Here is a 24,169-nt window from a genome sequence, read left to right on the forward strand (position 1 = left end):
GAAACTGTTACTTACCAGTGAATGCAGAAAGAGTAGAGCTCAGACTTTGTATCATTCCAATTCATATTCAGCCAGTGTTTATTAAGAGCCTAATATACACTAGACATGTTACATGCTGATCACATTTAATCCTCACAACCACCTTGTAAGGGAGACATCATCAGTGCCATTTGAATGAATGAAAAACTGAGGCTCAGAGATATTCAACAGCTTATCCAAAGCTCTCCAGACAATAAGTGCAAAAACAAGGATTTGAATTCAGGACTCTTTGATTCCAAATCTGGAACCTTCTGGAACCTCTGACTCACACACACACACACACCCCCAACACCACGTCCTGAGCTGCTGCCTCCTGGACTTCCACCAGACTGTACCTGACAGACAAAGCTAGCTAGGAGGGAGGGGAGTGAGGGAGAAGGTCCCAGAGGTGACCAATGCCTGACCCCTTCATGACGGCAGGGACTAGGGCTCTCCCACAGGCGTTAGAGAGAAGAGTGGAAGGGAGGGACTTTCCCATAATGCTCCCTCCTCTCAGTGCATGAGTGTGCTATGTTGAGAAATAGGGCAAAAGAACAAACAGTCCATGCCACAGAGGGAGACAGGGAGCAGCCTTATCAAACAAGATAAGGAGACCCAGATGATGTGCCTTTTGGGGCCCCTGGTGGTGGAGGAGGACTGAGCCAGGGGAACGGGAAAGGAAGAAAAGATGAATCCATCTTGGAGTGTTGTACTTTGGTTGCTGGAAAGCCAATAGTGGAGACTGGAGACAAATATTTAAGTCATTCCGGCAGGCCCCATGTACGTGCCTCTCAATCTAACACCGCCCACCTTGGCCAAAAAGGAAGGCTTCCTGTGGAGGAGCTGCCCTGCTCAGTCTGTCTTCTCAGGCTTTTTCCAGGACTTGTGGGTCTCCAGGAAGATCTTGACCAGGGACAGGAGGATGGGCACAGCCATAGGCAGGAAGAGTGGGATGTAGATGGCAAATTTCTGGTCATCAGGGAAATAAAGGAGGTGGAGGAGTGACGGGTCAAAAAAGGCACGCTCAGAGGACGTCACAGCTTCCTGGCTGGCGACAAAGGCAGATGCCAGGTGCCCAGAGGCCAACTCTTCTGCTGACTTCTGGACTGCAGCTACAGCCCTGTATACCTAGGAAGCAGAAGGGACAAGAGGGTATACCAGTAAGTCCCAGGCATTGGTGGAAAGGGTGCTGGGCCTTACTGTGCTTTCCATCTATCGAGGAAGATGCCTGGAGTTCATCCAGGATCTATGGAAGTCTGTCTAAAGGGATATGGTTTATTTTCCTAGGGTCAGCTTGAAACCTCGCACTGTCATCTGCACTCCTGCTGGGGGGCTGGTACTGCTGTCTAGAGGAAGGCTGGGACACTAAAGATGAAGAGTGTGGTGAGACCAGAGAGCCTGTGAAGTCCACACCGTGACTTCACAGGCTCTCTGGTCTCACCACACTCTGGCCCTCTCTGACTACTCCAGTCCCAAGCTGCAGAATCCATCCCCTGCCCACTTACCTCAGATGCCACATCGTCCTTAATGACAATGTTGCTGATCTTGCCCAGAAGCTGTGCCAGGGAGGTGAGGGTGGTGGTGGCTGTGGCCAGATTCTCCACTGACCGAGCCCAGAGCAGCCGGTCTAGCTCCCAGGTCATTAGCCCTTCACTCTTAGGCCCTGAAAGCAGGCATTTTGGAGGCACCTGGGGCTGAGCAATCCCAAAGAGCAACCTGTAGGAACATCGGAGTAAGATCAAGGTGGCTGAGACCACAGGGTGGGAGATGATGGCTAAGATTTCTCAAATACCTGTCCTAAACCAGTGATTTTCAATCTTACCCAGAACCATAGGGGTTAAAGGGAAGTACCTCAGGGTCTTGGGGCATAAGTGGCAACACCAAGCAAATTGGCCCCAAACCCTGCTTCAACCGGTGTTTCTGCTTTTACCTGTTTCTACATTAGACTTCCAAGATCTTGTTTTTTAAAAAAAGGTTCCATGGCTAAAATACTTCTGATAACACTAACTTAGTTTAATCCTTTCACCTTCTCTACCCTCTCTTTGAACAAATGGGGCCAATGGGACTTAGCATTAAGGGATGATCCAGGACTGCCTTTGCCAAGGCACATGTGCTGTGCTTCTCTAAGCCTGCATCCGTGACAGACACCGCTAGTCAATCAGAAGAACACTCTTTCCTAATGAGCCCAGATACAGCCTTAGAATCCTCAACATAGAGCCTCAGTCACTCTCAATCCATCAGGCAGCACAAGAATTAACAGTTATTTTCTCAAGCAGCCCTAATCACACTCCATGGACCTGACATTCATGAGTCTATTTTTCTTAAAACTGGTTTTGTTGGCCAGGCACAGTGGCTCACGCCTGTAATCCCAGTACTTTGGGAGGCCAAGGTGGGTGGATCATGAGGTCAGGAGTTCAAGACCAGCCTGGCCAAGATGGTGAAACCCCGTCTCTCTACGAAAAATACAAAAAATTAGTCGGGTGTGGTGGCAGGCGCCTGTAGTCCCACCTACTCGGGAGGTTGAGGCAGAGAACTGCTTGAACCCGGGAGGCGGAGGGTGCAGTAAGCCAAGATCACGCCATTGCACTCCAGTCTGGGCGACAGAGTGAGACTCCGTCTCAAAAAAAAAAAAAGAGTTTTGTTACCTACTAGTCCTTAGAAGAAGGATGATGGGATCCCTAGAAATATCCCTTAGATATCCCTTAGACGTCCCTGGGGCTGTAGGCACAGCCAAGATATCCCTGCCAGGTAAGACTTGATTCCACTTTGCAACTCCCCTCTATAGCCAAGGAAACTATGTCCCCAAGTGGATCATCCAGGACCTCACCGCAACTGTGCCAGGAACACCTCCATCACTCGCACCATGTCCACCTTGACTCTCACTGGCAGCACTGAGGCATTATAGGTTTTGGAGTCAACATTATATACCTGAAAGGGGGAATGAGATTGCCATAACATCATACCAGGCCCATGTACAGCTCTGCCCTAGGCACTCTGGAGAGAAAAGGAAGACATAGTCTCTGCTCTTTAGAAGCTACAAACCTCATGGTATAGCTAATATTTTTTGAGTACCTACTACAGGGAGCATTAAATACATTATCCCAATTAATCCCTTGAAAGTCCTGTAGAACATATTCTTTTCTTATACCATTTTAGAATTCTCCCCCATGAGAAACTTCCAGTCTAACAAGGGAGACAAGGTTCCCAACCTTGCAAGACTCCCACAAATAAGGCCAAGATCTAAGATGGACACAGAATGATCCCAGGTAAGGGCAAAGGGTCATAGTATAGAAAACACTAGCAGAAACAAAAGTGAGGCCCGCAGAAGAGGGGCATGAGCACATGGCACCCTCACCTCCCTGGTGCCTGCCCCTCCCACAGGCTGGGCCATGGAAGACACCAGAAGGAAAACAGAAGGAACACAGTTTCAGGGACACCTGCCTGTCCTAGAAGCATGGGCTCTGGGGTCTGCGTAGTGTGACAATTACCATAATGCCACCCCAGCGAGGACTGTGGAAGGCATTGGTGGCCACTGGAGCGCCATCCTTGTCCTGAATGTACAGCGGTGAGTGTGCAAGCTCAGGCACGTAGAGTAGAAAGTTGAGCACAGGGTACAAGGAGGCAGCACTGGATCCTGTGGTGTAAAGACAAGGGAAAGCAGAATATCAAAACATGCTGGACCTGGACCTTAGTCCCAGGTCACCCTCTAACTTGCTGGTCACTCACTCTGGGACTGATTCCCCAACTAACAATCACTAGGATATCCTCCTGTCCAGGGTGTCTCTAGTAAAGGGCTTCAGAATGCTCTCCCGAGATGTGCCACACAGATGGAAACACAGTCCTTAGCTCCAAAACACCCCTGGATTTTCCCTCCTCAAAGGCCCCTTGACTGTCTAAGACAGCTTTCTTGGCCACTCCCACAATGTACCCATATTACTACAGATAGTTTTATGCAAACCAGAAATCTGACCTTATGTCAGTTCCCCGCTTAATATCCTTCAATGGCTAGCCACCCACATTAGGTTAAAGTTCAAACTCCTTAACATGGTCCTTTATGATCTGGCTCCTGTCTGCCTTACCAGCTTCATCTTTGGTCACTCACTCACATTTCAGCCACACTAAACTACTCTGAGCTTCCTGAATGTCTATGCTCTCTCACTCTTCTGCATCTAAGCTCACAGTTCCCCTTGCCTGAAATGCCCTTCTCTTCTCTACTCAGCACTGTCAGTCAATGTTTGCTGAATGAATAAATGAACGGAGGAATTTTCTAAGGCCTCACATGCCACCCCCTAACAATCCTCAGGCCACACTAGCCTGCCTCTGGTGTCTGAGATTCCACAATTAGATATACTTACTTTGGTTTGCCTGTGTTACAGTTCTTAGTCACACTTCCTCTTCTTAGTTTCCACCCGAAAAATGAAACTATAATACTAGCTTCAAGGTTATTCAACCTCAATCAGCAGAACTGTTGATTCAAATCCTGCCCTCAAGTACTTTTGCTGTTGTCTTTCCTATGTGTGTGACAGCCTCTCTCCTAGATGGCTTTTAGGGAGATAGACCCAGTCTAGCCATTCATTTGTAAAAAGTGCTGGGAATCATGTTTAATAAATGCTTTTGAATATGATAGGTGTGAAGATAGAGATATCAACAGAGCCTCATGAAAAAGCATCACCTAGGGCTCAGGCATGGTGGCTCATGCCTATAATCCCAGCATTTTAGGGAGCTGGAGTGGGAAGATCACTCAAGGGGAGTTCAAGACCAGCATGGGCAACACAGTGAGATCCTGTCTCTAAAAAAATTTTTGAAAATTAGCCAAGTGTAGTGGCACATGCCTATAGTTCTAGCTACTCAAGAGGCTGAAGTGGGAGGACCACTTGAGTCCAGGAGTTGGAGGCTGCAGTGAGCCATGACTGTGCCACTGCACTTTAGACTGGGCAACAGAGCAAGGCCTTGTCTCAAAAAGAGGGAAAAAGGAGCCTCAATCTCCGCAGTCTCCTCAGACCAACCCAACCTGGGAACCGTCACTGTATATAATCCACCTCCAACTCCCGTCCCCCACCCAGCTGAGCCGTTAGGGTCCCTCCCTAGCCTGGCAGAAAAGAAAGACCCTCATCCTTAGGTGCTCACCCAGCCGGGACTCCACTGGGTTGATGACATGGGGGAGGTTGTGCATGTCCAAATAGTAGCTGGAGGAAGCTGAGTCAAAGCGGGGGTTCACCCCCAACATTGCATAGTAAAGAATCTGTAGAGGAAAGAGGGAGTGGTTACTTTGTTTAGATTTATATTCTACTTTCTCCCAAAAAAGATTTGAGGAGCCTTAAAAAAGATACAATCAGGACAAGGCAACATATAAGAGACAAAACCAGGGCTGAGAGAAAATAGTTGTAGAAGAAAATAGCAAAGCCAAGGGTAAAGTGAATAAACTAAATACATGCTTTAAAAACCACGTATTTTACCAGGTTTCCTAACAGTCTACACTAAGAGAGAAACAAAGAATAGCATAATTCAGTGTCTACAAGATCAAATCAAGCCAGTTATTCAGAAGCAATTACTCCCACTAGGAAGACCTGATAAAAATTTCTCCCACGTGTTTTCTCTACAAGGACACAGCGTGATACAGAAAGCTACATTCTTCTTTTTTTTTTTTTTTGGAGACGGAGTCTCACTCTGTTGCCAGGCTGGAGTGCAGTGGTATGATCTCGGCTCACTGCAAACTCCGCCTCCTGGGTTCAAGCGATTCTCCTGCCTCAGCCTCCCGAGAAGCTGGGACTACAGGTGTGCGTCACCATGCCCAGCTAATTTTTACATGTTTGTAGAGATGGGGTTTCATCATGTTGGCCAGGATGGTCTCAATCTCCTAACCTCGTGATCTGCCTGCCTCAGCCTCCCAAAGTGCTGGGATTACAGGCGTGAGCCACCGCACCCGGCCCTTCACATCTTTATTGTTACCACAATAACAAATTTCAGGAAGCTTTTTTTCTAAAAACTAAATTCCTTAAGAATGGCTCTGCTGGGCTCCGTCACTCAGGCCTCTCACTTTGGGAGGCCAAGGCAGGCGGATCACGAAGTCAAAAGATCAAGACCATCCTGGCCAACATGATGAAACCCTGTCTCTACTAAAAATACAAAATCAGCTGGGCATGGTGGCACGCACCTGTAATCCCAGCTACTCAGGAGGCTGAGTCAGGAGAATCACTTGAACCTGGGAGGCGGAGGTTGCAGTGAGCTGAGATCATGCCACTGCACTCCAGCAGCCTGGCAATAGAACAAGACTCTGTCTCAAAAAAAAAAAAAAAAAAAAAAGCATGGGTCATGGCATTAACATCATTAACATTTAAGCACAACTGGTGAGTACAGGTCTAGAGGGAGCTATAGGAAGGTGGTTTGTTAACAAGCACGGACAAATTCCCTCAACTGAATGCCAAGGAGGTAGAGACACTAGAATCTGCCCTCAATGGATGGATGGACACAGATGAGGGCACACACACACCCCCAGTACCCGCCTTTATGACACTCACATACATATACACACAGGAAATTCCTAGCAAATCAGCAAGCTCTAAGAGATGGAGGAACGGACTGCACTTGTAAATATGTATGGACGCTGAAAAGGACTCCTCAACTTGCTCCCGGTCTCACCTGAGAGTCCACAGAGAAGTTGCCAGCGGCACTGAGGGCATTCAGGAAAGGTTGCACATAGCGCCGCACAGCTCCCTCAATGTCCCAGTGGACGTCATGGGACTTGGGGTCTGGGTTGAGTAAACTGAAGGTGATCTCATAGCCTACAGAAACAGAAGTCAGGGAAGTCAGAGACTCTTGTGAAGAGGGGTCGCCTGTACTCCCGGCTGAGCTGAACTTGTTTCTCCTCTGGAATGGGGCTGCTTTCCATTATGGAACCAAAAGGAGGCCAAAACTGGGATGAGGAACACTGAGTAAGAAAAAGCTGCCGGGCACTGTGGCTCACGTCTGTAATCCCGGCACCTTGGGAGACTGAGGCAGACAGATCACTTGAGGCCAGGAGTTCAAGACCAGCCTGGCCATCATGGAGAAACCCCATCTCTACTAAAAATACAAGTATCAGCCGGGCGTAGTGGCTCACGCTATAATCCCAGCACCTTGGGAGGCCGAGGCAGGCAGATCACTTGAGGTCAGGAGTTCAAGACCAGCCTGGTCAACATGGTGAAACCCCGTCTCTACTAAAAATACAAAAATTAGCTGAGCGTGGTAGTGGGCGCCTGTAATCCCAACTGTTCAGGGGGCTGGGGCAGGGGAATCGCTTGAACCCAGGATGCAGAGGTTGCAGTGAGACAAGATCGCGTCACTGCACTCCAGCCTGGATGACAGGAGGCTCCATCTCAAAAAATAAAAAATAAAAAGAGGCCGGGTGCGGTGGCTCAAGCCTGTAATCCCAGCACTTTGGGAGGCCGAGACGGGCAGATCACGAGGTCAGGAGATCGAGACCATCCTGGCTAACCCGGTGAAACTCCGTCTCTACTAAAAAATACAAAAAACTAGCCGGGCGAGGTGGCAGGCGCCTGTCCGAGTAGTCCCAGCTACTCGGGAGGCTGAGGCAGGAGAATGGTGTAAACCCGGGAGGCGGAGCTTGCAGTGAGCTGAGATCCAGCCACTGCACTCCAGCCTGGGTGACAGAGCGAGACTCCGTCTCAAAAATAAATAAATAAATAAATAAATAAATAAATAAATAAATAAAAATAAAATAAAAATAAAAATAAAAAAATTAGCCAGACATGATGGCATGCGCCTCACCTACTCAGGAAGCTGAGGAGTGAGAATCACTTGAACCTGGCAAGCAGAGGTTGTGGTGAGCCAAGATCGCGCCACTGCACTCCAGTCTAGGCAACAGACCAAGACTCTGTCTCAAACAAACAAAAAAAAAATAGGCCAGGTGCGGTGGCTCATGCCTGTAATCCCAGCACTTTGGGAGGTCGAGGTGGGCAGACCATGAGGTCAGGAGATCAAGACCATCCTGGCTAACACAGTGAAACCCCGTCTCTACTAAAAATACAAAAAAATTAGCCGGGAGCCTGTAGTCCAAGCTACCTAGGAGGCTGAGGCAGGAGAATGGCGTGAACCCGGGAGGTGGAGCTTGCAGTGAGCCTATATTGAGCCACTGCACTCCAGCCCAGGCAACAGAGCAAGACTCCGTCTCAAAAATAAATAAATAAATAAAATAATAATAATAATAACATAAAATAAATAAGAAAAAAAATGAGACTAGAGAAGAAAGGAGAAAGAAGCTGGCCTGCAGATTTCCCTCCTGCCCCAAGTAATTCATTTCCTCTCCCTTCCTGTAGCAAAGCCTGGTGCCCTACCCAAGCTGGACTTCAGAGGCCGCCTCTTCTCAGCGCTCCACTTGTCCTCTGGAAGGTGGTCAGCCAGAGCAGCAGCAAGCACGTCCTCAGTCAAAGACATGGCCTGGGCCACCTGGACTATGCGGCGGCCAATGATGTTAAAGGCCTCCCGGTGCATTATCCCCCGTACCACTGCTGTCCTCTTGGGCCCAATGTAGCTCATCATGTCCTGTGGGAGTGAGCAAGGGACAGAATGTCCACGGCTCAGAAAAGAAAGCCGAAAAGCACCCTGGCTCCTGTTATTCCGAATCTGCCCCTTTGCCAGTGACCAACAGGTTTGCACCTCTCTTGAGATTCATGAGCTATTAATTCAGCATTTCTGAGCTATGAGTATATGTTGACTGTTTTCATTTGTTTCCATTCCCTTCTCTTTCCCAGTAGACGTGGGTCCAGGCAGCATCTAACTCTTTGGGGGCTGGTCAAATGGTGAAATGGAAACTCAGAGATGGCATACTGAGCAAGAAAAGCAGAATAAACTGACAACTGGAGAGTCTGATATAAAAATGGCACATGGCAAAGAAACAAGTATTCACAATAGCATTATTTCTAGCAGTAAAACATAGAAATAATCCAAATGTCCATGAGCAGTAGAATGGATAAATTACGTTTATGTTTATACAATGACACATAGATTCAACTATATAATTATGGATGATTCTCTCAACTATAAATGTTGAACAAAATAAAAGTGGCAGAGGAACATGTGCTATATTCCACCATTTATATAAATTCAAAAATGTAAAATTAAATACACTGTTTACAGAGATACAACATATGTGATCAAACTCTAAGGAAAAGCAAGAAAATTACACACACAAAATCTGGTTGCCTTGGGCTGAAAGGGAATGGAATATAACCATGGAAGTACACACTGTGCTACTGCACTGCAGTTTGTGAGTTGGGGGTGGAGATGGGGATGTTCATTAACATTTTCTTTAGTCTTTTTATAAAAATTAAATGTTTGATTATAAATTTGTTTTGAGACAGAGTCTCACTCTGTCGCGCAGGCTGGAGTGCAGTGGCACTATCTCGGCTCACTGCAACCTCCGCCTCCTGGGTTCAAGCGATTCTCCTGCCTCAGCCTCCCGAGTAGCTGGAACTACAGGCACCCACCACCATGCCCGGCTAATTTTTGTGTTTTTCGTAGAAATGGGGTTTCACCATGTTGACCAGGCTAATCTCGAACTCCTGACCTCAGGTGATCCACCCACCTCAGCCCCCCAAAGTGCTGGGATTACAGGTACGCGCCACCATGGCTGGCCAATTCTTGTATTGTTAGTAGAGATGGGGAGTGCAGTGGCATGATATTAGCTCACTGCAACCTCCACCTCCCAGGCTCAAGCGATCCCCCCACCTCAGCCTCCAAAAGTAACTGGGACTACCACATCCAGCTTTTTTTTTTTATTTTTTGTAGAGATAGGGTTTTGCCATGTTGCCTAGGCTGGTCTTGAACCCCTGAGTTCAAGCAAACTGCCCGCCTCAGCCTCCCAAAGTCCTGGGATTACAGTGTGAGCTACCAGACCCAGCCAGCATTCTTTATTAAAAATATGTGGAGGCTGGGTGCAGTTCACGCCTGTAATCTCTGCACTTTGGGAGGCTGAGGCAGGTGGATCACAAGGTCAGGAGTTTGAGACCAGTCTGACTAACATGGTGAAACCCCATCTCTACAAAAAATATAAAAATTAGCCGGGCATGGTGGCACATGCCTGTAATCCCAGGCACTCAGGAGGTTGAGGCAGGAGAATCACTTGAACCTGGGAGGCGGAGACTGCAGTGAGCCGAGATCCTGCCATGCACTCCAGCCTGGGCAACAGAGCAAGACTCCATCTCAAAAAAAAAAAAAAAAATGGAGACTTTTCTGTAGCAAATGGAAGAAATGGGTAGCAATAATGCAAGAAGGAGGTGACCCAGGAGTCCACGAGCTGAAGGGATAAGGCAAAGTTGCAACCTCTCTGTTACCCTACCTGGGGAAGAAGTGAGGAGTGTTCAGAGATCACATACACAGTCAGGGAGCCCTCCGCTTGCTCCTGAGGCTCATCTAACATGGCTTCTGCCTCTGGGGACAAGAACAGGTGGTACACCAAGAGCAAAACACCATTCCATCTCCCCCCAGCCCCAGAGAATGCCTAACCTACCCCTTCACTCACATTCAGCTGACACAGTGGTCAGGCTTGGGTAAGCCAATCAACCTCTCTGGCCCCTCAGTGGACTGGGCTGAATCCTACAGTTCCTCATTCTCAGCATTCCCAGAGAGGTTTTGGAGGGAAGTCAAAGTATGGGAACTATGCACTTAGAGATCAGAAGGAAAAAGAGAGCTTCACATTAAAATGGTGTGCTCATCCCTTCCCATACCTTGTACACTGCCCGATGACAGGGCCTCCTCCTCACGGTCCAAAGCCCTCCGATAGGCCTTCTGGAAACGGCATTTGATTTTCATTTTGTCTGGGAGGGTTAAGAAGTAGCACGATGAAAAGGGCAAGCATCAGGCCTCTGCTCACCTTCCCAGACCTAACACCGTCCAGCATCTGAGGACAGCAAGATGGCTGTTTACAGAAAAAGACCAAACAGCTGCAGCCAACTCTAATGATTTCTGCATAGATGATATCAAACACATGACACCCGTTTCTCCCATCTGCCCCAGCTCTTGCCTTCACCTCTGCACACACTGGTCCTTCAGCTTGAAGTGTCTTCCCACTGGGAAATCTATTTCAATAGTCATTACATTAATAGGCAAAAGGAGAAAAACCATATGGCCATTCCTATCACTGCCCCAAAATAATTAAATTCAGTGAACATTCCTGATAAAAAACAAAACACACAGGCTGGGCACGGTGGCTCATGCTTGTAATCCCAGCACTTTGGGAGGTTGAGGTGGGCGGATCCCTCGATCTCATGATGGAGATCAGCCTGGGCAACATAACGAAACCCCATCTCTACAAAAATACAAAAATTAGCCAGGTATGTGCCAGACATGGTGGCTCACACCTATAATCCCAGCACTTTGGGAGGCCAAGGCGGGTGGATCACCTGATGTCAGGAGTTCGAGACCAGCCTGGCCAACATGATGAAACCCCATCTCTACTAAAAATACAAAAAATTAGCTGGGTGTGGTGGTAGCTACTCGGGAAGCTTAGGCAGGAGAATCGCTTGAACCCAGAAGGTGGAGGCTGCAGTGAGCCAAGATCACACCATTGCACTCTAGCCTGGGCAACAAGAGCGAAACTCCATCTTAAAAAAAAACAAACAAAAAAAAGCCAGGTATGGTAGTGCACGCTACTGTAGTCCCAACTACTTAGGAGGGTGAGGTGGGAGGATGACTTGAGCCTGGGAGGCAGAGGTTGCAGTGACCTGAGATCATACCACTGCACTCTAGCCAGGGCAATAGAACCAGACCTTGTCTCAAAAAAAATTAAAAACAAAAAACTACACAGTTAATGACAAAACATTAAACATAATTCTATAAAGTTAGTAATAAAACAAGGATGCCTGCTATCTCCTCTATTCTCATTGTTATTCAGTATTGTTCTTTCTGAAGTTCTTTACCAATGTAATATGTGAAGAAAGAGAAAGAAAACTTGTAACTATCGGAAAGAAACAGATAAAATGGCCGCTTTGAAGTAGCATAATTATTTCTCAAGAAAATCAAAGAGAACCAACTGAAAAACTATTAGAACTAGTAACTGGGCCGGGCGCGGTGGCTCAAGCCTGTAATCCCAGCACTTTGGGAGGCCGAGACGGGCGGATCACGAGGTCAGGAGATCGAGACCATCCTGGCTAACACGGTGAAACCCCGTCTCTACTAAAAAATACAAAAAACTAGCCGGGTGAGGTGGCGGGCGCCTGTAGTCCCAGCTACTCGGGAGGCTGAGGCAGGAGAATGGCGGGAACCCGGGAGGCGGAGCTTGCAGTGAGCTGAGATCCGGCCACTGCACTCCAGTCTGGGCGATAGGGCAAGACTCCGTCTCAAAAAAAAAAAAAAAAAAAAAAAACCTCAATCACATTAACAATGAAAGTATAAAAATACCCAGGAATAAATGTATAAAACTATAAGAAGAAAACTTCAAAGACTTTACTGAAGGACATAAAATATCTGAATAAAATGGAAAAGCATACAAGGCCCCAGATGAATATTATAAAGATGTCATATTATAAAGACTAAATATTATAAAGATGCCAACTCTCCCCAAATTAATCTATACGTGTAAGGCAATCCCGAAGGGATTTTTTTGCCTTCTGAAACTTGACAAGCTAAACCTAAAATTTATTGAAAAAGTTCCTCTTTTCTTTATAAAAGAATTCCAGGTCATATATTTCTTCCAGGAAGAAGAAATGACAGAATTCTAAAAGTCACTAATTTGGCCGGGTGTGGTGGCTGATGCCTGTAATTCCAGCACTTTAGGGTCCGAGGTGGGAAAATTAGTTAAGCCCAGGAGTTTGAGACCAGCTCGGGGAACATAGTGAGACCCTGTCTCTACAAAAAAATTTAAAAATTAGTTGGGGACAGGTGCAGTGGCTCACGCTTGTAATCCCAGCACTTGAGGAGGCCAAGGCAGGCAGACTGCTTGAGGCCAGGAGTTCAAGACCAGCCTGGCCAACATGGTGAAACCCCATCTCTACTAAAATTACAAAAATTAGCCGGGCATGGTGGCTGTGCGCCTATAATCCCAGCTACTCAGGAGGCTGAGGCAGGAGAATCACTTGAACCCGGGAGGCGGAGGATGCAATGAGCTGTGATCGCACCACTGCACTGCAGCCTGTGTGACAGAGTGAGACCCTGTCTCAAAAAATAAATAAATAAATAAAATAAAAAATTAGCTGGGCACAGTGGCACATTCTTATAGTCCCAGCTACTTGCGAGCCTGAGGTAAGAGGACCACTTGAACCCAGGAGTTCAAGGTTACAGTGAGCTATGATTGGGCCACTGCACTTCAGCCTGAGTGTCAGACCCTATCTCAAAAACAAAAAAACAAAAAAAAAGAAAGGACCCCTTCTCTACTTTTTTTTTTTTTTTTTTTTTTTATCTGGCTCTGGCTCTGTTGCCCAGACTGGAGAACAGCAGCGGGATCCTGGCTCACTGCAACATCCGCCTCTCTGTTTCAAGCAATTCTTCTACCTCAGCCTCCCAAGTAGCTGGGATTACAGGCATGTGCCACCATACCCAGCTAATTTTTATATTTTTAGTAGAGACAGGGTTTTCCCATGTTGAGCAGGCTGGTCTTGAACTCCTGACCTCAAGTGATTTGCCCGCCTCAGCCTCCCAAAGTGCTGGGATTACAGGCATGAGCCACCGCGCCCAGCCTACTTTTTTTTGTTTTTTTGAGACAGAGTCCCGCTCTGTCTCCCAGGCTGGAATGCAGTGGCGCAATCTTGGCTCAATGCAACCTCCGCCTCCTAGGTTCAAGCAATTCTCCTGTCTTGGACTCCGGAGTAGCTGGGACTACAGCCGCACACCACCACACCCAGCAAATTTTTGTATTTTTAGTGGAGACGAGGTTTCACTACGTTGCCAGGCTGGTCTGAAACTCCTGACCTCAAATGATCCCCCGCCTTGGCCTCCCAAAGTTCTGGGATTACAGACATGAGCCACTGTGCCTGGCCACACACCAGTAGTCCTAGCTACTTGGGAGGCTGAGGTGGGAGGACTGATTGAGCCTAGGATTTCAAGGCTGCAGTAAGCAATGATTGAGCCACTGAACTGTAGTCTGCGTGACAGAGTGAGACCTTGTCTCTAAAAAACATAAAAATTTAAAAAAGCACTATCTTGTGACTGCTAATGAAATGGATTCCATGATCAAATAGATGCTAAAAATATCATGTAAAAGGTTGATGAGAAACTCTAAAATATAGAGATTAGGCTGACAATACCTGAACTCACTACATAATCTTTGCATCACCCAAAATGGAACAGGGCTAGCCATTAAGTGCTACAGGATACAACACAATAGGAAGTACACTGCACCACCTATAATGTATTCTCATCCAAAAAATTGAACCTGGCTTTAATCAAACCTCTAGATCTAACTAGCAGTTTATAAGAAATATGGATGCTAGAGAAATGAGTTAAATTAAACTGTGAGGAAGCTACTTCCCAAATCCCAAATGTGAGATGTTCTATAAAACAAATGACCTGGTTTCTCCAGCAAATCAATGGTGTGAAAGAAATGTATGGGGGTAGGGTGGGGGGAGCTGACATAAAATAAAAGTGACAAAAAGACAAATGCAACTTATTGATCCTGATGGAATAAACCATCTGTGAAAGGATACCTCGGAGATAACTGGAGAGATCTAAATACAGACTGAGAATTAGGTGATATTAAGGAATCACTGCTAACTTAGGTATGATAATGGTAGTCATGTTTAAAAAAGAAACAAAAAACCTTCAATGGCTTCCCTTCTTATCTAGAATAAAAGCCTAGAATGCAAATTCTCACAATGACCTACCAGGCCCTAAGTGATTCAGCCCCCTTCTACTGTTCTGGTTTTATTTCATTTCCTCTTTCTCTCTTCCTCATTCAACCCAGTGAAGCCACAAGGAGATTCTCACTGCTCCTGAAAGGCACAACACTTGCTCTTAACTCAGGATCTTAGACTTGCTTTTCCCTCTGCCAAGATGCTCTGCCCCCAGATATCTGCACAGTCTATTCCCTTGCCCTTTAGGTATTTACTCAAATGTCATCTTTTCAATGAGACCTCCCTTGTTCACCCGATCTAAAACTGCAATCCCCTCCCATTCCTCAAGAAAATTCCCTCTCCTCCTGTCCTCCTCTATTTTTCTTCTATCACCATCTAACATACATTTGACTTACTTGTCTTTTTTCTTTTTTTTCTTTATTTTTTTTGAGATGTAGTCTGTGTCACCAAGGCTAGAGTGCAGTGGTGGGATCTTGACTCACTGCTACTTCCGCCCCACAGGTTCAAGCGATTCTCCTGCCTCAGCCTCCCAAGTAGCTGGGATTACAGGCACCCACCACCATGCCTGGCTAATTTTTGTATTTTTAGTAGAGATGGGGTTTCACCATGTTAGCCGGGCTGGTCTTGAACTCCTGATCTCAAGTGATCTGCCTGCCTTGGCCTCCCAAAGTGCTGGGATTACAGGCGTGAGCCACCACATCCGGCTTTGTCTTTTTTATCGTCGTCTTGTCTGTTTTTTTCACTGCTATATCTCTAGTAACTAGCACTGTATCTGACATAGGTACACAATAAATACTTGTTGAATAAATGAACAACCCTATTACTACTTCTGGCTAACAGATGAGGAAACCAAGGTTTAGAGAAGTTAACAACCTTACTCCCTTACTCAAATTTACACAAATAAGTGGCAGAATGAGGCTTGAATCCAGCTCTCTGATCCCAAATTCCATACTCTTGGTCACCCTTTAAATTCGTTGCCTATACTATACGTTTACACTATACCCATATTACTGAACACTGTGTCATCAAATATGAAGAAATCCATGATAAACTGAAAACAATCAAATTTCAAACTAGTGAGGGATAGTCCAATTTTTGTTTAGAAAACAAGAAGTTTGGCTGTGTGTGGTGGCTCACACCTGTAATCCCAGCACTCTGGGAGGCTGAGGCAGATGGATCACCTGAGGTCAGGAGTTCGAGACCAGCCTAGCCTAGCCAACATGGTGAAACCCTGTATCGACTAAAAATACAAAAAATTAGCTGGGCGTGGTGGCAGGCACCTGTAATCCCAGCTACTCCAGAGGCTGAGGTAGGAGAATCGTTTGAACCCAGGAGGCAGACGTTGCAGTGAGCCAAGATTGTGCCATTGCACTCCAGCCTGGGCAACAAGAGTGAAACTCCATCTCAAAAAAAAAAAAAAGAAAGAAAGAAAACAAGAAGTGTGTGTGTGTACAGAGGCTGAACCATACAAAATATGATTTAAAAAAAAAAAAATGTTTTAACCAGCCAGGTGTGGTGACTCTCACTTGTAATCCCAGCACTTTGGGAGGCCGATCACTTGAGCCCAGGAGCTCGAGACCAGCCTGGGCAACATGGCAAAACCCTGTCTCTACTAAAAATACCAAAACAAATCAGCTGGGTGTGATTGTGTGTGGCTGTAGTCCCAGCTACTGAGGCAGGTGGGCTGAGGTGGGAGGATCGCTTGAGCCCAATAGATCAAGGCTGCAGTGGGCCCTGATCGTGCCACCATACTCCAGCCTGGGCAACAAAGAGAGACCCGTTCTCGAAAAAAAAAAAAAAAAAAATGTTTTCACCAAGGCTAAAGAACTAAAAAGTAAATGGCACACAGGTGCCTCATGCTCTAGACTCAGCCCAAATCTCCAGTCATTCCCAGTCTTTCACTACACATTCCAGTTAGGCAAAACTGCTCATAGGTACCCCAATATGCTGATTCACCCCTCCACACTTTCACACAGGAGTATAGTTTGTTGGTTAAAAGCTTGAACACTGGAATCAGTCAGGCCTGGATTTAAATCCCAGTTCCATCTCTTACTAGCTGTGTGATCTTGGACAAGTTAAATTCTCTAAGCCTCAGTTTCTTCATTTATAAAATGGGGATCATATCATTAGAAAGGATTAAATGAGGCAACACATATAAAGTGCTTCACCTAGTTTCTGGCACACAATGAGCAATAACTATTAGCTATCCTTATACTATCTCATGCTATTCACTCTACCTGAAATTCTCTCCCTCCCTTTCCCATTTAACCTGAATTCCCACACATCCTTTAAAAATCCGACTTAAGAATTATATCTCTCAAAACTTTCTCTGCCTTTCTTTCCTCCCAGTTGGTTAATACTCTTTATTAAGTGCAATCCCTGTTTCTTGTATACTTCTACTGTAATTTATTTTATCTTTCTCCCCTACCTATGAATGTCTTGAAACCATTATCAATTTCTTACTAATTCCTAAATTCCTGGTACCTAAAAAAAGTACCCCAGTAAAGTGTTCAATGTTAAACTGAATAGGGGCTGGACACGGTGGCTCACGCCTGTAATCCCAACACTCTGGGAGGCCGAGGCGGGCGGATCACCTGAAGTCAGGAGTTCGAGAGCAGCATGGCCAACATGGCAAAACTCCATCTCTACTAAAAATACAAAAATTGGTTGGGCGTGGTGTCGCGCGCCTGTAATCCCAGCTATTCCGGTGGCTGAAGCAGGAGAATCGCTTGAACCCGGGAGGCGGAGGTTGCAGTGAGCTGAGATGGCACCACTGCACTCCAGCCTGGGCGACAGAGCGAGGCTCCGTCTCAAAAACTAATAAACAAATAAACTAAATAGGGCCTATATGCAAATCCAATTTAATTTCAAACTCTGTGTTCTTTCCACTACATCCCACCTCCTCCCCTATACCCTGATGGGCATCAACTGCTTCCGATTAGGTAGCCTAACTATCTTATGAGTAAAATTGCTATTTAGTGACCGTGAATTTGAAAGTAGTTTTTTTCTGACCAAACAGACTGTTCATTCAGAGAGGTCTTTTAATAGTTTTTAACTGCCTTTATGGTACACCCACGCTCCTCCCACCCAACTTAGCTCTGAACTGAGCTCACACGTGAAAGGCAGCCCTGACCCCCAGGAACTCACATTTCAGAGGAATCTCTCTTTCATGCACAACGGTGAAGGGCAGCTTCTCCTGGTCGTCCAGGGGCACTGACTCCCGCGCAAACACGACAGTGACAGGCACCATGAGGCGGAGCTATAGGAAGGAGCATCAAGGCCATCACTGAGTTTCCACCTTACCGGGAGGCTGTCCCCCGACCCTCCTGCACGGCAGTCTCACCTGCAGGGCATTCAGTCCACTGATCTGGGAGTAAGGCAACGAAGCCCGGTAGGTCTCCGTGGTCTTCCACCAGAGAGGCAGCCCCAGCACGATGGCCACCGCAGCGAAGAAGAGGGCGGCGCGCTTGCCCCGGACCACCTCTGAGGGCATGGGGAACCGACTGAGGCGTTGGAAACGGGCTAGGGTACCGGCCCTATCTCCGACGCGGAGAAGCCCCAACCACCGACCTCTACGGGCCCGCGTTCATTGGGATCTCCGTTCGAAGGGACCCGGCCCAAGCCTGAAGGGAATCCCTTCTGAAAAGACCCCCGAGCCCCCCGTCCGCGGGACCTCTCGCACACCACAATCCCCACCCCTGCTATTCCTCCCTTGCCATCAGCTAGCTGCAGGGTCCCACCCGAAGCCCACCGCACCTAGGTCTGTAGCCGCGGGCCCGGCGACCGCCATGCTAGCTTCCGGCTGCTCCGCCCACCGAGGGGCGGAGCTTCGTGAGCCTCACCCAATCGGAACCTCCGCAAAGATGGGGCGGGACCGCGGCGGTGATCGGGGCCAATCGCGAGCGCTACTCCAGACTCGCCGGCGGGGTGGGCGGGTTCCGCTGGGAGCTTCGCTGGGGGTCTAAAAGGAAGTCACGCAGCCGCGGAGGGGCTGCCGATGGGGCGCTCGGGTTTCGGCGCTGTTGGAACGAAGTCCCCCGCTTCCCTGTAGAACACACTCCTAGTTCCTCAATCAAGAGCGCGACCTCTGCAGTCCCTAAATATTAGCTGGGCAACTACAGGCAGCTCCGAGGCTCAATTGTCTCATCTGAAAATGGTGATATTTAGATAAATGAGGCCGTTCTTGTAAGGAGCCTGGCACATGGAAAGCCCTCAAACATCAGCTGTCACGGTCTTACTATCCTTATCGTAGAGCTCCTCTTGGGGTGCCCTCTCCTCAAGCCTCAAACACGGAGGTAGCAAGCTACTATGTTTTAGCACAATTGGCTCTCTCGCTATCTTAAAATACGTTTTAATTCATTTCCAACTTGGAAAACTCAGGATACTTCACTTAAAAATCTTGAAGTCATGAGCCTGGACTCTAGATGCTGATCACTGCGGTTCAAATCCTGGCTTCATCACTTATAAAGTGAGTGATCGTGAGAAGATCGTTCTGTGCCTCTCTGCGCCTGTTTTCTCTATTAAAATAGGGATGATAGTAATAGTACCTTCTTTATAGAGTTGTATGAAATGTGTGAATACATATAAAGTGATTAGAACATGGTTGGTGCTATGTGCAAGCTATTTCTGTTATTATGTCAGGCCACACAGGATGGAGCATTTGTAGCCTCCCCAGTTGACACAGAGCACACGCAGCTTGTTCTCTCATCTTTTTATCTGCCTAAACCCAGGTTCTCAGCCTACCTCACAACCCAGCCCAGTGATCAAAGTTCAGCATGAGGCCTCACCAGAGCTGTCCTTACCCAGACCCTCAAATTGGCTCCCTTTGTGCCCGCTTCTACCCCGAATGAGAATGGGCCATAGCCCTTGGCAACCTCCTAGATGCCCTGCTCAGCCCTGGCAGCCCGCAGAGCCTGGGTTTTCCTCTTTGGGCAGGAGTCCAGGTGCTCACTAGCGCTTACTGGTGTGGCTCCCCCTAGTGGAACGTGTCAGGTCCCAGTTGGGCTCAACACTGCGAGATGGGAGAGACTCTCCCACCCACTCTTATCCCAGCCTGTCCTGCTGCCTCCCTGCTTTAAGCCTTGCACAAATCTGCCTTCAGGAGTTACCAGTCTGGCCTCACTCCATCCTTCTGTAGCTGCAGCCCAGTGCCACTGATGTGGCAGTCCCTAGAAGACTTGCAATCTTCCTCATTGCCCCACTCCAGACTTGGACATCAAGAGAGCAAGAGCCTGAGCTGGGGATGGGGACTGCATGTGCCTTCCTCCATAAACTTGAAGCCGAGTAAAACTCAAATCCTACCCTCTCCACCCCCAGAGTCAGAGGGCCCAGAGATAGAATTAGCAGAGATCAGAAACTGGGAGGTGGGAATTTGATGTGTAAAACAGACAGGCAAAGTAGCATGTTTTGCTACCATTTATTTGCTGTATGGTATGTACTCAAGGCATGAGTCAGGGCTTCTGTACTACTCTCTGATCCCAGGAGACAGGGCAAGCAAGAAGGAGAGCCCAAGGAGAAGCTACCCCATCATGGGAAAATTGTGGGAGCTGGCAGAGGTAGGGGGAGACCCAGCCATCCTGCTCTGACTTCTAGCAATTTCTTCTGCCCTCAGTCATGAGGGGCTCCCTATCCTCCCATCCTATGGTCCCAGGTGCAGCAATGAGAGAGGGGGAGGGAGAAGAGAAAGGAAGCCAGGTTGGTGCCAGGTGAAGGCATCTCTGCTCTGCATAGCTATTTGGCCCTGGCCATGACTACAAGCAAAAGTGGGTGCAGATGGCTGGGCCAAGGGCTGTGGTATGGAGTAGATACTCAGTAGGCATGGTTGGCAATGTAGAGGGACTGTGCTGCTGCTCCACCATCTTCTCCACTGCCTTCATACTTGCCCTGGGCTGCAAGCCCATTTACCTGCAAAAGGGAGCATGGAGTAAGCAGGCTGAGCCAGCCCGCAGGTGCCAAGCCCTGCCCAGGCTATAGCCTCTGGGTGCTGCCCCACCCACCACCAACTGTAGCTCCCAACCTCAGCCCGCTTGATGAACTCCTCAGTGGCAGCCGCAGCATTGTCCCGTTGCCCTCGCCAGGCATTGAGTGCAGAGGCTTGCAGGGCACGCCCATAGGAGAAGGTAAGCGCCCAGGGCCGGGGAAGGGGGCAGCGGTTGATGGCATTGAGGTTGAGTGATGCCTCCTCTTCGCTCTGACCCCCAGACAGGAAGGTCACTCCTAGTGTGGAGGGAAGAAGACAAACTGACTGGTGACTCCCAATTTTTCCAGGATAGGGAACCCCTGAAGGCCACAAGAAGGACCTGAAGATGGGCCTTAAGGATAGGAGCAGGTTAGGGAGCTGGGTAGTACCTGGGACAGCTGGGGGCACAGTGCGACGCAGGGCAGTGACAGTTGCCATGGCAATCTCCTCTGGGGTATACTTGATAGGACAGGCATGGCCAGGGGTCACCATGTTGGGCTTGAGCAGGGTCCCCTCCAGGTATACATGATGGTCACTCAGGGCCTTGTACACAGCAGCCAAGACCTGGGTGGGGATTAGAGGAGGTTTACTAAGGGTCTGGGCCCCCACTGGTTACTGCTTGATGCTCCCTATCTAGGGGTAGATGGGCACGGACTGTGAGGGCTCAGTAAAGGCTCAGATCACAGGCCTGTGCCAGGATCAAGTGAAAAAGTGCTAGGGGAAAGTGTGCCTGGATCTAAGCTGGGGGCTCTGGGGAACACACACTCCTGCCGAGCTGTCCCTGCAGTATGTTTGTGTGCCCAGGTGTGGACTCACCTTCTCTGTAACATACTGACAACGTTTGAGGTCATGGTCTCCATCAGGCAATATTTCAGGTTCCACAATAGGCACAATGCCATTCTGCAGGCAAGAGCAGAGATGCTTGGGAGGGGCAGTAGGGGAGATGAAGAAAGCCCTGTAACTCTCTCCCCACCAGGCATACAGGGCACCTAGCTCACCACCCTCCCAACACACACCTGCTGGCAGATACTGGCATAACGGGCCAGCACGTTGGCATTCTCCAGAATGGCAAGTGCAGAGGGTGTGCGCTCACTGATTTTCAGCACACAGCGCCACTTGGCAAAGTCAGCACCATCCTTCTTATACTGGGCACAGCGTTCTGAGAGCCCATCCAGTCCTGCAAGCACAGTGCTAACCTCATTACTCTGCCCCTCTTTTACCAGCATCAACTATCTAACACCGCTTTGGTCCTCAAGCCCACCCATCCTATACCTTGAGTGGTGGTTTCTCCATCAGTCCCAGCTAGAGGCACCACACCCTTGTCAACCTGTAGGGGAAGAACAAGCAGAGGGTCGAATCCAGGCAGGATTCTCCTTGCTACCCCTCCTACACAAGCTTATTTTCACACCCAGCTTCCATTCAGAGCAGGGCCAGGGGCTGCACCTTGATGCCCACGACGATGCCCTTATCCTGGATGGTTCGGACGAAGGGAACACCATTATCATCTTTCTGGTAGAGGGTCTCATGAAAGAAAATAACACCTCCAATGCACTTTTTCACACGATCATCAGCACTGAACAGGACCTGGCGGTACAGCCGGCGGTTCTCCTCTGTGTTCTCCACCCCAATTTGGCTCAGCCGCTTGGCCATGCTGCCTGGGGGCAAACAAAGAAAGGCAGTGAGAACATCCCCAGGGTCCCCTAGCTACCTGTACCCTACCTGGCTACAGATGTCCACTTACCTACAGACTCATCCGCAGCCAGAATGCCTTTGCCCGGGGCTACAATCCGGAGGGCAATGTCAGACAATTCCTTCTTCTGCTCAGCAGAAAGGGCTGGGTACAAGTGAGGCATGGTGACAGCTCCCTGGAGTGGAGACAAGATAAAAAAGCCAGACCTCACCCACTACCTCCTCTGCTGCCTCTCCTGGCCAGATGGGCCAAATGGCCTCCCCCATCAAGCAAGGGGCTGGGAACAGGGCAGCAGTCCTTGGCATGAGTCCTGGGCATCAAGTGGCACCAATCCTTCTGACAGCTAGCAAGCTTAGGGCTCCAGTTCCCACATCTCCTTTTGTCCCTGGTAGGCACCCTTCCCAGCCCTGGGGAAAGATGCAGGGTGGGGGTGGGGAGGTGAGCAACCCTGAAGCCACAGGTCTTCTGATGAATCTGCTGCCCAATCGAGGATGCCAACCCTTCTTTCACTGAACTTAGCCCCTTGTTGAGGTAGGCAGAAGCCCTGGCTTTTCCAGCTTCCCTTTTCTCATCCTCCACAGGACCCCTAGGGAAAGTGTACTTACTTCCAAGGCTTCAGAATGAGGCAAAAGTACTTACTGCCACCCTCTTCTCTCAGCTTCTAGAGGAAAAGGTTGGAAGAACAGGTAGGCAGTAGGAGTGGCAAAAATACCAGTCATAGGCTCCTGCAGCTTCTCCTTTTCTGTACTCCAAACCTGCCTGCCTATGCCTATTGCCTACTCCCACCCAGTACCGGAGGTTGGCCCCAGTGGGGCTGCAGTGTTGTAGGAAAGAGGGCCCAGGGGGTCAGCTGCGTTAGTGTGTGGAGACTGGGGTTAGTGACACCTCCGGATCATCTCTGTGCCCAGCGAGCACTTCACCTGCGTGGCGGGAGGGATAGCAATAGGAAGACTTCAATTCCCCACAACTCAGACACCCAGACGGGAGGGCAGAGGACCAAGGCTGAAAGGAGTGGAGAGCCTGAGAGAGAGATGAGACTGAGGGGAGGTAATGGTGACGCAGGCTAACCAGTTAGCGGGAGAGACCTAAACTAGTGGGCAGAGAAGGCAGGAGAACTGCAGAGAGGACCTAGCCTAGGAGGAGAGGGAGCAGGCTGAGCAGGAAATGCTCTGGGTAGGAGATGCAGACTCCAAGGAAATATCCAACAAGTAGAGGAGGATTTGGGATTGGAAAAGCTGAGGTTCAGGTGGGAGAGCTGAGGAGGGATAGAACAGGAAAGGTTGAGCCATGGGGTTTCAAGTATGCGGAAAGGAGCGAAGATGTTAGGAAAGGGTCGAAAGGGCACATCCTGGAGTCCCAGGTAGCAGGACGAGGATGGCAGGGGAAGAGCCAAGGAGACGAAGCGGAGATGTTGAGTGGCTCCTGCCTCGCCTGGCCTTACCTGTGCGCAGCCAGTTAGCAGCCGTAGCCACAAGCACACCTCGGGTTCTGATCGGCAAACAAATGCAACTGCAGCCCTGGCGCCCTCTGGTAAATGAGGCTGCGGATGCCGCAGAGCTACGTGACTCCTCCGGGGGTGGGGCTGGCACGCCCCGCCCTGACCACACCCCCTCCCCAGGACTGGTGTCCGGGGCAAGGCCACGCCCTCAGAGGCGGGGCGGCGAGGTGGAGTGAGCGCCCCGCCAGACATCCGTGACTGTCAGGGACTGCCCTCCCACC

General features: G+C 48.8%; 2 protein-coding genes across 13 annotated transcripts; both read right to left on the reverse strand.

Annotated features, from left to right (window-relative positions):
- Positions 1–45: 45 nt before the first annotated feature.
- On the reverse strand, positions 46–18,611 carry PIGS (phosphatidylinositol glycan anchor biosynthesis class S). Of its 4 annotated transcripts, none has more exons than XM_001107461.5 (12): positions 18,558–18,611; positions 18,145–18,284; positions 17,949–18,060; positions 10,743–10,832; positions 10,355–10,446; positions 8,352–8,559; positions 6,658–6,800; positions 5,146–5,260; positions 3,507–3,652; positions 2,846–2,946; positions 1,524–1,734; positions 46–1,146 (listed from the first exon to the last, which is right to left on the reverse strand). In XM_001107461.5, exons 1-12 carry the CDS (start codon positions 18,589–18,591, stop codon positions 871–873), a joined length of 1,668 nt encoding a protein of 555 aa, XP_001107461.2. In that variant the 5' UTR covers positions 18,592–18,611; the 3' UTR covers positions 46–870. The 4 variants fall into 4 exon arrangements, with proteins under 4 accessions (XP_001107461.2, XP_014974382.2, XP_028691973.2 ...); XM_077970611.1 differs by having other exon boundaries at positions 971–1,138; positions 1,520–1,734; XM_015118896.3 differs by lacking the exon at positions 18,145–18,284.
- Positions 18,612–20,203: 1,592 nt separating this feature from the next.
- On the reverse strand, positions 20,204–23,986 carry ALDOC (aldolase, fructose-bisphosphate C). Of its 9 annotated transcripts, none has more exons than XM_028836142.2 (10): positions 23,892–23,986; positions 23,090–23,108; positions 22,502–22,625; positions 22,204–22,415; positions 22,033–22,087; positions 21,777–21,937; positions 21,577–21,660; positions 21,150–21,324; positions 20,818–21,017; positions 20,204–20,705 (listed from the first exon to the last, which is right to left on the reverse strand). In XM_028836142.2, exons 3-10 carry the CDS (start codon positions 22,611–22,613, stop codon positions 20,610–20,612), a joined length of 1,095 nt encoding a protein of 364 aa, XP_028691975.2. In that variant the 5' UTR covers positions 22,614–22,625; positions 23,090–23,108; positions 23,892–23,986; the 3' UTR covers positions 20,204–20,609. The 9 variants fall into 9 exon arrangements, with proteins under 9 accessions (XP_028691975.2, XP_014974385.3, XP_014974386.3 ...); XM_015118899.3 differs by having other exon boundaries at positions 23,056–23,108; XM_015118900.3 differs by having other exon boundaries at positions 23,090–23,111.
- Between the last annotated feature and the right edge of the window lie 183 nt (positions 23,987–24,169).

Source organism: Macaca mulatta, chromosome 16 (genome assembly GCF_049350105.2).
Source record: "Macaca mulatta isolate MMU2019108-1 chromosome 16, T2T-MMU8v2.0, whole genome shotgun sequence".
In the NCBI taxonomy this organism is placed as follows: domain Eukaryota; kingdom Metazoa; phylum Chordata; class Mammalia; order Primates; family Cercopithecidae; genus Macaca; species Macaca mulatta.

Excerpts from the sequence above, each read along its gene's own strand:
- PIGS (XM_001107461.5), bottom strand. The coding sequence starts at position 18,591 with ATGGCGGTCGCCGGGCCCGCGGCTACAGACCTAG. Across the intron at positions 10,447-10,742 it reads GTCATCGGGCAGTGTACAAG|AGGCAGAAGCCATGTTAGAT; the intron begins GTATGGGAAGGG and ends TCTTGTCCCCAG. Across the intron at positions 3,653-5,145 it reads CCCAGTGGAGTCCCGGCTGG|GATCCAGTGCTGCCTCCTTG; the intron begins GTGAGCACCTAA and ends TTTACACCACAG.
- ALDOC (XM_015118897.3), bottom strand. The coding sequence starts at position 22,613 with ATGCCTCACTTGTACCCAGCCCTTTCTGCTGAGCAGAAGAAGGAATTG. Across the intron at positions 22,088-22,203 it reads GCATCGTCGTGGGCATCAAG|GTTGACAAGGGTGTGGTGCC; the intron begins GTGCAGCCCCTG and ends CTTCCCCTACAG. Across the intron at positions 21,938-22,032 it reads TGGAGAAACCACCACTCAAG|GACTGGATGGGCTCTCAGAA; the intron begins GTATAGGATGGG and ends CTGTGCTTGCAG.